Source organism: Stigmatopora nigra, chromosome 16 (assembly GCF_051989575.1).
Source record: "Stigmatopora nigra isolate UIUO_SnigA chromosome 16, RoL_Snig_1.1, whole genome shotgun sequence".
Taxonomy (NCBI): Eukaryota; Metazoa; Chordata; class Actinopteri; order Syngnathiformes; family Syngnathidae; genus Stigmatopora; species Stigmatopora nigra.
Genome location: NC_135523.1, coordinates 3082689 through 3095551, shown reverse-complemented (window position 1 = coordinate 3095551; position 12863 = coordinate 3082689). Strand labels below are relative to the sequence as shown.

Genomic DNA, 12863 nt, shown 5'->3' with positions numbered 1-12863 from the left:
ACAACCGTGGATTTAATCCCAGCTATCACGAATCAGAGAAATGAAGCTTGACCTCCAGCAAAGCGGAGCCTGAGGGGCAACGACATTGCCACGCCCCAGGCTAAGATAACATTTGCGCGTGTGTTTATTTTGGTCATTTCTACTCGGGTATAATCTGCTCAAACCACAGTGGTGGTTTGCGTCACGCGTACCGTGGCTGACTTGTGGACTCCAAGCTCTCATTTACACCCAAAACCAGATTGCATACACTGAAATGTACATATATATATATATATATATATATATATATATATATATATATATATATATATATATATATATATATATATATATATATATATATATATATATATATATATATATATATATATATATATATATATATACACATCATAACATTCTGTAAAAAAATATTGTTTTTGAGACATTATTTGTCCAAAACATTGGGCCTGCCACTGATGACGGATCATGTCAGATTCATTTTGAAAAAGAGGACTGGATATGAATGCGTCTATTGATGGAGTATTTTTTTTATACATACTGTTGAATTTTTTTGTTGATCCATTTGTTCACTGCCACTCTCCCAGTCAAAATGGATTGGACGCCCGGTGTCGTCAAAGTCAGCCAATGAGTGCCTGGTAAAGGGTTGGAAAAACAAGCCTAGATTACCTTTAGTAATGCAAATTCCAACTCACAATGCTTAGGAAACCGATGAATCACGATTAAAGAAATACATTTGAAATTTCAGCCCTATATGCCTAAATTGCACAAACCTGTCAAGGAAAATGTATGGCTGCACTCACTCCTCCATTTGCATATTTTATATTGCAAAGCCAAAGAAAACAAACTCTAGAGCTCAAGGCGTTTTTTTGTAAATGAGAGTGGCAAGGCATGCTGAGGTAGATTCATAACAGGCTTCACAGGCAGAGAGAGGTAGCTAGTTTTTGTGTGTGTGATGGGGTGGGGGGGGTCTATTCAGCATTGACTGATGTGCATCCCAAATTGATTTATGAAAACGGCCCTTAATCAATTAAGTGTGGAGAAAGAGCACATCTCAGTGGGAGAGAGTAAAGGAGTGTCAGGAGTGGGGGGCAGGGCTAGCATCGCAGCGGGAACGTGTGTGTGAATGACGCTCCTTTTTTTTGAGGGGGGGGGGGAATGCCTGTGACGGATGCCAGAGAGGGCCACAGGTGTCCGACACGCCGGATGCCGCGTTTTGTCCGCCGCTAAAAACACTCCAAACAGTCAATGGGGCCCATCTGAGTGGGTGTCAAACAAGGGGGGGATATCAACAAGACTTTAAAGTTTGTATGTACAATTGCTATATGTATCAGATATGGAATTATAAGCAGGTAAAAACATGTCATAGGCTTCATTCTGATTGAAAAATATCCGATATACCCACACTTTTTAAAGCAAAAAAATATATATTTCTTACAAAACAACTTTTTAAAAATCACAAAGTACCCTCTTTTATACTTACTTAATAGGAGTAAACCCCACAATCAGAGTACACTGTTAAATGTATATATTTGCATCAGATCTGAGCCATTTTTTAAAGGTAATACTACTATAAGATTTGAGTGGAGTTGTTTAAAAAGTTCTCTCCCCCCCTGCTTGCCCTATTGTGCCAAGGGAATGTGGGAGTTCACGCTGAGAGATCGTTTCTCCTGCCTGTCAGAACTCTATCTGAGATCCAGCCGGAACTAATCAACTCCAAAAAGGCCTCCCCATTACCCAGGGTACAACAGGGCCGTGGGTCGGCCGATGGGAAAAAAGGGTTACTACGCAGCCCGCCCGCCCCCGGACTCTGAAAGCTGGGCCTTAAACGCATGCAGACGCAGCCGAAGCGCGTACAACACTCCCACTGTTTCACACCAAAGCAATAATAAACACTTGCGATAATATTTTCACAGCAAGCAATGGGCCGCTTCAGATCAGAAGGTTGCGCAGCTGCATAAGACACGCCTGCACGCGCACACACACACGTGCATAAATAATAACTAGGGTTGCCACAATTACTGAACTGACCACTTTTTAAAAAATATATCTCAAATTATTCTACTCATTACTGTTCTTTGGATTTTAAAGGGAAAGAAAACATGAAATATGTTTGCTTTTTTATTATCTTTACTTTAAATAAAAACAAAAAATGGGGAGGAAAAATGAATAGTATGGTAATACAAACTATTTTGGTAGTTAAATATTTTAAAAATTTATTGTAATTCATATAGACTTAAAATTTATGAACTTTAATTTTAAAAAATCGACTTCATCAATATTATTCATGTTTTAAATGTGATTTTCCAAATCAGATCCTGACTCAAAGTGTCGTAATGTCGCCCTCTTGCGGTACAATTTCATACACAAAAAGGCCAGTCTAATGTGTGCTTTTAACCCAAATGTGTGTTTTGCATAGTGAAAGGTGAAGTGGGGGCACATGGAAACGAAATTCTTGTTCTTGCCAATTATTCAAGCATTTAATCAAAGCCCATATAGAAGAAATATGGATATCGTAATCTTATTTCTTCTGTATATAAAACACAAAAGTGTAGTTTGGTTCTTTTTTTAGTCAATCTCTGGACAAGGTCAGAGCCCCTGTTGTGATTGGGGTGAAGGGTGTATTGAGAGGCACTCGGCTGGGGTTAATCTGCAATCAGCCCACTTGGTCACTAAGCACTAACCTTCTGTCCACACCATTTTTGGAGTTTGTTTTTACGCCCCCTGCTTCTTCACATTTCTTTAAGGAACATAGCAAGTGATTAGAGAATTGTTAATGTTCTATATTGTTTATTGAATCTCCTAGTTCAATGAAAGACTATATATATTTGTTTTTATTTTAAAAAAAATATATATAAGTATAAATAATAAAAAAGTAAATATATATTTCATGTTTTCTGACCCTTTAAAAATCTAATATTTTATATATATAAAATGTTTGAAGGATAGACAGAAAATAGTAATACTAGTCAAATTTGCTTCATCCAAAATCCAGGAAGCCATTTTGTCAGCTTGTTTTGCTAGGTAACAATAAAAAGGGAAGAAAAAAAAACTTGGAAAAGAAGAAATTGCATTTTAATCTCCAAAAGTGCTTAACAGTATGCAAATTTGCAACAGGATCAGAAAACAATAACAGCAAATAAAATGTGAGAAATGAAAAAACAAGAGTAAAAACAAACAGGATTGTAAGGTAAAACAAACAAAAATAAATAACAAGACTTGCAATAATGAAGGAAAAAAGTTATAAGTTAAATCTTGGTGAACAAACTGAAGAAGCCTGCTCAAATGAGCATTGAAAACTTGACTGATCACTAATATTCTGGAGAATACACTTGTGTCTTAACCCAAAATTTTCATTACCCACCAGTACTGACACAAAATGGCCGACAAATGTTAACGACAGTCCCGATTGGCACGCAGCGCTCATTTTTCAATACCATATATATTATATATATATTTGTGCTATCTATCAATCTTCAAAATAAGTACAGCAGTTCAAAATGATATTGCATGGACGACGTCCTAATTAATATACTTTCATGTCAAAATGTACCTGGATCTGGCGTCCATTGCAGTCAATGGGGGAAAAAAACACTCCTTTGGTCATTGAACATGAGCAGAAAGAGCAAACCAGCTCTGCTGATTTTGCTTGTCTCTTGGCTGTGGACAAAAGGATGTTTTTGTTTTTTAATCCTTCTTTCATCTAACAACTGAACTTTCATATTTTGACATTTTAGCTTGTGTGTACCTGTGCGCTTCCGTCCCTCTGTGCTTCTTCATAATGCCGAAAATGAACTTGTGAACCAGTTGACCTACAGCAGAAGGAATTAACTCTTGAGTGAATTTATTTTGATTTAAATAGCAGAAAAAATTGCAATTATTTTTATTTATAAATCAAAAACAGGAAATTTAAACATGTTGTCAATGTGAATGTTATTGGGGTCGTAACAGGATGTATTCTCTGTGTATTCCTATTGTGTGTAACCGTTTTACCGTCTGTTTTCTGGTCGCATTGGCGGGGATCCATCAGGGTTTCCATCTTAGTGATAAGACAGCTGTCAGTAACAACTCAACGACCCAAAAAATAAAAGACATTGTTAACTGCTGTACCTGAATGCTGCGGGCTGAATGCCGAGGGAGGAACGGGGGAGCCGGAAGGGGAAACTCCAGCACAAATGTTGCGCTTCTGCAATTCAATGAGATCCAGCAATCGCTCCCTGGCTGCTGTGCTTTGCCTATTGAGCTCTAGGAGACGCTGCTGCACTCCACATGCTGCTGTATTGACATTAGCCACCTGAAAACAGGACAAAATAATGCTATTTACATTTCGGTCTAAATACTCAGGAGTTGTGGGGGAAAAGAAAAAGAAAACACACATTATGGCCTATCTCGGGTGACTTTGCGACCCTCTCAACTCGGCTGAGCTGGGCGCTGATGGCGTCCTTAAGTCTGCGGAGCTCGGCGAGCTCGTCGTCAGGAGATATTTGCGACCTAAAATTGGATGATGAGTTGTGGGCTTGCAGTTTGTTGGAGGAGTTCTGTTCTGGCTCTGTTGAAAGATTAGGCTTAGATTTAGTCTCAGAAGTGGCAGATGAACATTAATACCACTTTTCCACAATGCTGTAAAGTACTCACTAAATGTAGTGCTTACCAGGAATTGTCCTCCTGACATCTCCCTCCCCAGCTGAGGAAACTTGAATGGTGGGTATGGTCGAAACTGGTGGTTTCTCCGAAATAGGCTGCTGAACTGTAAAAAAAAAAATACCCTATCAATACTAAATTGCACTCCAAATCATATTTACTCGCACCTCAATACGTGACAGTTAAATACCTGTTGCTATGACATCCGCGCCTTGCCGTTGGTTAATATGCGTTGCCATTGCCGACACGGCTGAGTCCAACTTTCTTTCCAATTGGGCTGTCCGCTGCTTAAATTCAGCCTGAAAATGCACAAACAAGACCAGAAACATGATTTTGTTGACCAGATCAATAGTTTCCATTGATGGGTTGCTCAAAAATATCACCTGTAAGAAGGAGGTCTCTTCTCTCAGAGTCATGGTCTCCGCAGTGAGAGCATCAATCAAGCCCCGTTGCTCTCTCAGCGTCTCCTCCAATTTTCGTCTCTCCTCAATGCCAGTTTCGACTTCATGTTGTCGCTAAAAAAAGAGAAGAGCTAGATTCATCACCCAGAAATACAAATGATACTTAGGAGGGGCCCTTGGTTTAAGACAGTACTTCTTTAATGGTTCCCACGAGGCGCGCCAGAATGGACACCAAAGCCAATGAGAACCCAGTGAGGCCTTCCGCCGGCTGTGGCTGACCCTGCGTCGACGTCTGCGGACTCAGGGAATCCAATTCGTGCTCCACTTGGGCTAACATGCTTTGCAACAGGCTCAGGCTGGACTTCTGGCCATGGGAGGACGCCACAGAGGAGCTGTCGGTAAAATGGGCAGTTTTGCCGCTTTGCTTCCTGCTTCTGGAAGAGTGACCATTACCTGTATGGAAACAATGATAGTTTTAAAGAAACAGAATTAGCACAATTTCTACTGAAACTCCATAAAAATGTATAACTACCAAGTGACCCAGGAGAGATAAGAATGTTTTCCTCACCCGTCTGTCTGGGGGAAATATCTGGGTTTAAGACTTGGGAGAGCAACAAAAAGGACTGCTCGTCGGCTTTCTCCGAGCGGTCGCACCTGGACCGCAGACGCTGGACCACCTCTGAGGCATTGAGAGCTAAAAACAAAACAAAACAAAAATTGGTAAGTTTACAAGTAGCCAATTAAAAATACACTTTTTCAAATGATACCATTTTGGACAGGTGTTCTGGCTGGTGTGCATTCGTTGACTGCATGACGACCACGTTGTCGCGGGGACCTTCCCACCAAAATCTTCATTTTACTGAATAGCAAATACTACAAATTAGACCAATATGTGACTATGTCTTTAATTATGCATTTGGAGGTCGTAACATTACCTTTGGAATGGTCTTCCCACTGCAGGCTCTTCGTCACTCTCGGAGTAGTATTCGTCCTCTGGTTCAGCCTGAAATGTGTGCGTATTACAGATTTGTTTAAAAGTATAACTTTCATTAGCAATTGTAAGCTTTGTGTCAAAACTTCTTTGACACACACCTGTTGCCCGTAGACGGACTCACTGCGGGGTGACGGCTCAGTGGAACCCCGGAAAATAGGAGAGTCTGAGTTCGGGGCCATTGTAATGCTAGGTTGTCCTGTGGAAGGATACACGCGTGTATGAGCGAACATAGGCAGTCACAAACAGCTATTATATACAGCTATAATGGCCATTAAAAAATTAAATACACACATTTATACTTATATGAATATAGAGAATACTTTTCAGATTACATGACATGATTTACCAATATGTTTGTATTGAGGGTCTCCAAAAAGCTCATTGACCGCAGCCAAGGTTTTGTCTGAGCGGGCCAGGATATCCTGCAAAAGCAGCTTTTCAGAAAAGACCTGTAAAAATAAATCAATACACATTTACTGATTCTGTAATATCACTGTCATACATTAAAACAATAACACACCTCTCTTATGATTCTTTGACTGTCCTTGTCCAGTGGACTACCTCCAGTGTGCCTAAATCGGTCTCTCAAGGCTTTTTCTCGCATCTCCCATTGAGCGACGACCTTGTTGTGGGACTTGCGGCTCTCACGACGATAATTCTGAGAACATGTCAAGAAAAAAATACTGTACTTTCCACGTTTCAAAACACGCAATTAAAGCCCAATTAAACGAGTTTTACCAATTCAGCAGGGGTCATTTTGTGCACGGACAAGTCACTTACGGTGCTCTGAAACCATATAAATGCAGATAAGCGTCATTAAATATGGAAAAACAGAGATTTAAAGCATTCTCTGGTATTGACGGTGAGGGACGTCGAATCCAGTTGAACTGAAAGCGTCCAATTGAAATGGTTTGAACGTCCTTCACGTTAACGAATATGAATTGTGTTGTTTCATTGAAGTAATTAGCAGGTACTCACCACCCATTCGTTTTTATGAATTGGCGTCGTCTTCTTTGGACGTATGGCCCTTTTTAAACCATTGCCGTTTTGTGCTCGGCCCTTTGCTCGAGCAAACATGTTCGACACGTAAAACGCGAATAAATGAAAAAAAATGAACGGAATAAAAACGACTTATCACAAACTGGAGCGTTAGCTACGGCTACTACGTTAGCTGACGCTACTAGCTAATTACACTTGCAAATTGACTCACATTTAGCAAAAAGGTTAGCGGTTCATTTGAAAACGAAACAGCAAAACAGAACGTTTTGTTCTAAAGTTATATACGCCTTATATTTGGCGTCAAATAGCAAGTTTCTAACCTTTTACTGTCGAAGTTTGATCATTTGAACCGTCCCGCTATACTTCCCAGTAAATGACGCCAGTAGCGAAGAGCATCATGGGATTGGTAGTCCTTCTCACTGAAAGCCCGCGCAAAATCGGTCATTAGCATTGTGGGAAATGAAGTATTTGCCAACCACTTTAACAGCGAAAACATCAAAACTACTTTTATTAGTTTTGCACATATACCACTACACTATTTACCATTATATATGTAATTTATTTACTTATCTATTTTTAACAATATGTATTTTCAAATATAGAATAAACGGTGGGAAGTGTCCCTTAATAAAGAACGCGAAGACTGAACTGACCAAATGTGTCCACAAGACGGCAGTGTTAAGACTCTATTAAACGATTCCAACAATATAAGTTTAAAATAAGTACCCCAAGAATAGAACTAAAGACGTTCTCATTCTTTTAAAAGTGATTCTCCTCATTTATAAACATTCAACTGACAAAAACAAGTACTTTTATCACGTACTGACGAGTCAATAGACGTAATAGTTGCTATTTTACCTGCCCAGCTGTCATTCCAAAGTGGGTCTCCACGCCCCACCCGTGACGCCAAGTAGGAGGTCCCGCTTGGACTTGCAACAGAACCTGGACTCCACTTGCAATCTCTTCTCGTTCGGACGTCCCGGCAACATGTCGATCGAGGGATTCTCAGGACACAAGAACCTGGTGGAAAGGGGGAAAACTCCTCTTACTTTTTTCCAATGAGCGGATTTAAACCACTACCATAACAACAACAACAAAAAGTGTCACCCGGAGACTCAAGTGGATCTCTTCACCCGCCCGGATTCCTTCTTGGAGACGCAATTACGCAGGGAATGTGTCCATTGTCAAACAAATGCCATCACTTAAATTGAGCATCATTCCTCGTGTATTTTCCCACGAATCCCCTCCCAGGATTTGGGGCCAATCGTAGCATCTCTTGCAGCCCAAAGGATGCGGCAGCTCCCGATCGCCGTGATTGCGACCCTCCTGGTGGTCGCCGTGGAGGTGAAGGCCAACGGCGAGTACTGCCATGGATGGCATGACGCCCAGGGCGCCTGGAAGGAAGGATTCCAATGCCCGGAGAAGATTGACGGCGTGGATGCCATCATCTGTTGTGGGAAATGTGAGTTGAGGTACTGCTGTTCCAGTACGGACGCCAGACTGGACCAAGGCAGCTGCAACAACGACAGGCGAGCTCTGGAACCCGGTGCCGAGGGGAAAGAGAGCAAGGAATCTGATGCAGGTAGGTACACCAGGATGCGGATGCTTGCCCTAAGTACACCCTTGGGGGGAAAAGGGGGATTTCATACATTTTATTTTGGCTCAAAACCTTTCTCCAAGTCCCCCTTAAAATAAGATACTAAAACAACCTTTAAGAGTATAGATTTGAAACCAAATATCCTAATGCACTAAACAAAACTTCCCACTGAGACTCTCGGGTCCTTTTAAAGCGTCTAATAGTCAAAGCAGAGTTTTTGTGGTGTCAAACAGGCATTCCGAGGGCCAAAATAGGCCCACTAGGGGATCCAATCTGGCCCGCACGGTAGTTTATTCTTACTGTATGTACAGAATTAAATGCAACTTTACTTTATTTCCCAAAATCCAACACCAGGTCACCTGAAAATACTTTAAAATCCCCATAAAGTGACAAACTAACAAGAAGCATCCTAAAAAAACAATAGTAAATAATCCAAAATGGACCAAAAGTGACTTTTAAGTAATAAAGTGAGGTATAATTATGTAATTGCCTACTATGGACAATAACAGATGTCCAATTCACTATTAAAAAGTAAAAAAAAAACATGCAACAGTGCATGATTTTTGCAAAAAGCCAGCTGGCAACGTTGTCTGGAAATACATTGGACGCGAGATTGTACTCGCTAACCCTCGGTGGGTTTTAAGATGGGATGGTGTGCGATTACATGGCTACACTATGTCCTTGTTGAGAGGCGCATCAGCTGCCGGCCGGCAGGTTGGCAGCGACAGCTGCAGACAGCCCAGAAGAAAGACAGGAAGAAAAAAAAACAATAATAAAAAAATAGGCCGTTAAAACGGGGCTTCCAAAGTGCTCTCTGTCTTAAAAATAGAGTTTGGCAGAATCGAGTCGGGACTTGAAGAGGATTGGAGTGTCCAGTTGGACTGGTCTTTGGAAGGTGATGACGTTTCTGCCCATTAAAATATATGCGGGTTGTCAAAACAACTTCAAGTTTGAAGACCATGCGCTTTTTAGGGATCTAATGTGGGTTAAATCTGTCTTAAGATGGACGTTTGGGTGTCCAGGATTGAATTGTATATGCATACTTGTTTCTTTAATTGCAATTTGGAACCATTCTTGTAAACACTCCAATAAATAAACTGTTTCTTCCTCTTAAATAGATATTTTTTTTCTAATTTAATTGTAAAAAATCCTAAAAATATTTGTTAACATTCAAAATCGATTAACATTACAATAGTAATGAATAAAGTCCTACTATAAGTGACATTAGCATTAGACAAGAAGCATCCTGGTTGTCCAGATTCAATTTTTTAATCTAACCGTCATTTGTGATCATGGCAGGAACTGCCGTCTACATTTCCTGCACTGGCTTTCAGCCAATCATACATTTTTTTTCCCCTCCCCGCTTCACCTCGTCCAAGGATCGCTTGCATTTGATCCATTTCCCTGCGTTTTACAGGCTATTAATCACTCAAGGAAAGGAATACAGCGAGGGCCTTTGATGACTAACAGGCAGGACGTTATTAATGTACTCCCCAAGTCAATGCATTTGGAAGTAGAAGTACCATTAAAATACCCACGGATGAAACAAATATGACAACCAACTATAGCACTGGTGTCCAAGTGGCGGCCCGGGGGCCAAATCTGGCCCGCTGCATCATTTTGTGCGGCCCGGGAAAGTAAATCAGACTTTCTCTTTTAGAATCAAATTCAAATGAAGAGTATAAATGTGTATTAAATTTCCTGATTTTCTCCCTTTTAAATCAAGAATTGTCATTTTTTAATCATTTTTTGTTTTCAGTTTAAAATCATTATGTAAAATCTAAAATTTTATATAAAAAAGGTAAAATCAACATTGTTTTAGATCTATAAAAAACTGAATATTAAGGGCTTTTAATCCATTTATAAAAATAAAAAATCTAAATATTATATCTAAAATGGTCCAACCCACATGAAACCAAGTTGACGGTAATGTGGCTCGCGAGCCAACCCGATTCTGACAACCTTAGCCTATAGGATACAATTAGAGGCGCTCCTTAATGCTAGAAAACCCAGCGCTGGACATCCTTATAAGTCCAGGAAAAGCATCTGGCAACCTCCCCTTTTGCCCAAGGGACATTGCCCCTGTACATGTAGCCATAACACAGTTTTTTTCTGTGATAAGCTGTTTATTAGGGGAACTCAGGGAGGTGTCGGATGAGATGCTAGGTTAGAAGTTGACACCTGGCTTCTGGCTTGGGTGTCACCTGCCCTCCTCGCTGTCTCCTTCACGCCAGACCTCCTTTTAAAAAAAAAAGTTGGGCTTAATCACAGCTAATACTCTGTTGCTTTTGATGAGCAGACTGAAAGAAAAGTGCACCCAGACAAAAGGAAACTGGAGACGGTCGCCTGGCTCGACCCGTTTGGCGTACGGTTACGACCCGGAACGCACCCTCGGAATGGAAAATAACCGCAAAGGAGGGGTGGGTCGGGGGGTGCTAAAATGGAGAAAGAAACTTAGTGATATGTACTAGAAAGTCAATCTCAATTTCCCATGACTACATTTATTTATTTACCCTGGGCCTCGTCAACAGTTGCTCTTTGGAAGCGAAAAGTCAGCCAGGCAAGACGGCCTGGCGTCTTTGATTCTCGTTCCAATGCCTTCTTTTCTTTAAAGCGCAAGCCAAGCGCCCTAAAACGCAGCCAAGAATAAAAACACCCAAAATACCTGATTTACGCACTATGGGCCACTTCAACAAGTTACATTACACTATCCCAAAAAACTGGTTGGACACAACTATAAATGACCTAAACACATGTTCACAAGCCAGATGACTGGGGCAAAAGGGGGGGATGGGGGGGGCACAGCAAGGGGCACGGGATTAGACCAGATCAAAACAAAGTGTAGAAGTGCTAATGAGAGGCTCGGGCACCCCGGGAAGCAAACCCCGGCGCACCTTTCGCACTAAACGGGGAAAGGTCCAGACATTTTTTTTGTGTACTTGTCTCGGCCAATCAGCTCCCAGTTGTCCAAGTCGATGGCAAGGGCAGAATCTTCTTTTTGGAAAAACTGATAAGGTCCCTTCAGTTTTGTCTTCTGTAAAAGAAAAGCATGTTCAATAGTGTTTAGGTCAGATAAATGAGGAATTATGGTGTTTTAATACTACCTCCTTTTGTCCTCTTTCCAGTCCCCATCTACGTCCCCTTCCTGATCGTGGGCTCCGTCTTCGTGGCTTTCATCCTGGTGGGCTCGGTGGTGGCCATGTGTTGCTGCCGCTGCCTTCGCCCCAAGCGGGAACCCTCCCCAACCTCGGGTGGCCGCCCCCTGGAGACCATCCCCATGATGTCAAGCACCTCCAGAGGTTCATCATCACGCCAATCCAGCACAGCCGCCTCGTCCAGCTCCTCGGCCCCGTCCGCCAACCCCAGACCCGGCGCCCCCGCACCCCTAATGCGGGCACAGGCCTCCTGCTGTCTCCCACCTGACGCCAGCGTCTTTGTCAACATGCCCACCAACTTCTCCGTCCTCAACTGCCAGCAGGCTACACAGATCATGCCCCATCAGGGTCAGTTCCTGCACCCCCAGTACATCGGGTACGCACACCCAGTTGGCCCAGCTTTCATGGACCCCACCCAAGGCGGGTATCGACCCCTTCAATCCCCGTGCCCGCCACCCCAAGCCGGAAGCATCAGTGTTGCCAGTGATCAGAAGTACCCTCCAGTGACGGTTTGACCACTTGGCACACGCACCCCCCATTTTTTTTTAAAGCAGTTTGTCAGAAACGCCGCCATTGGTGTCTGGTGTCGACTTCCTTAAATATTTCCCCTCTGTGAAAAAGCGGTGCTGACTAACGTGATTTATGGTGCGCGTTGGCGTGCAGTTATGGCGCTCTCCCAGCAGACTATTTAACAGTTAATGAAGTGAGCGCGGAGCGTGACGCTCAGGACTTTACCTCCCGGCGTGAGAAAACGCCGACGTCACCCGAAGGATGGCCAGGCGGCACTTTGAAGACGATACCCCCCCCCCCCTGAGGCCCCCGCCTGCTTTGGAAATTCAGGAAATGGTCGTCCGTAGAAGTGGCGAGTGTCGATGAGGGTGTGTTTTGAAGATTAATGTGGAAAAATAAAAAAAAACGTCACTTTCAGGGAATGGTTGTTTTGGCTTGGCTTGATTTGACGAGGTTAAGATTTCACCACAATCTTCCGCCTAGCAACAGACGAGTCAGACGTTTCTTTTCTTTTTTGTTGGACTAATTCGATTTAATGATTAAGAATCGGACGGGACAATTCTCCC

General features: G+C 42.2%; 2 protein-coding genes across 2 annotated transcripts; one reads left to right on the top strand and one right to left on the bottom strand.

Annotated features, from left to right (window-relative positions):
* Nucleotides 1-3053: 3053 nt before the first annotated feature.
* On the bottom strand, nucleotides 3054-7456 carry spice1 (spindle and centriole associated protein 1). The gene is made up of 17 exons (XM_077736026.1): nucleotides 7015-7456; nucleotides 6775-6822; nucleotides 6557-6694; nucleotides 6383-6485; nucleotides 6135-6232; nucleotides 5978-6045; nucleotides 5810-5901; nucleotides 5611-5736; nucleotides 5236-5495; nucleotides 5025-5156; nucleotides 4832-4940; nucleotides 4652-4747; nucleotides 4377-4549; nucleotides 4111-4294; nucleotides 3994-4039; nucleotides 3749-3812; nucleotides 3054-3660 (listed from the first exon to the last, which is right to left on the bottom strand). Exons 1-17 carry the CDS (start codon nucleotides 7111-7113, stop codon nucleotides 3604-3606), a joined length of 1893 nt encoding a protein of 630 aa, XP_077592152.1. The 5' UTR covers nucleotides 7114-7456; the 3' UTR covers nucleotides 3054-3603.
* A 517-nt stretch (nucleotides 7457-7973) lies between these two features.
* shisa2b (shisa family member 2b) lies at nucleotides 7974-12696 on the top strand. The gene is made up of 2 exons (XM_077735725.1): nucleotides 7974-8617; nucleotides 11758-12696. Exons 1-2 carry the CDS (start codon nucleotides 8326-8328, stop codon nucleotides 12300-12302), a joined length of 837 nt encoding a protein of 278 aa, XP_077591851.1. The 5' UTR covers nucleotides 7974-8325; the 3' UTR covers nucleotides 12303-12696.
* Nucleotides 12697-12863: the final 167 nt, after the last annotated feature.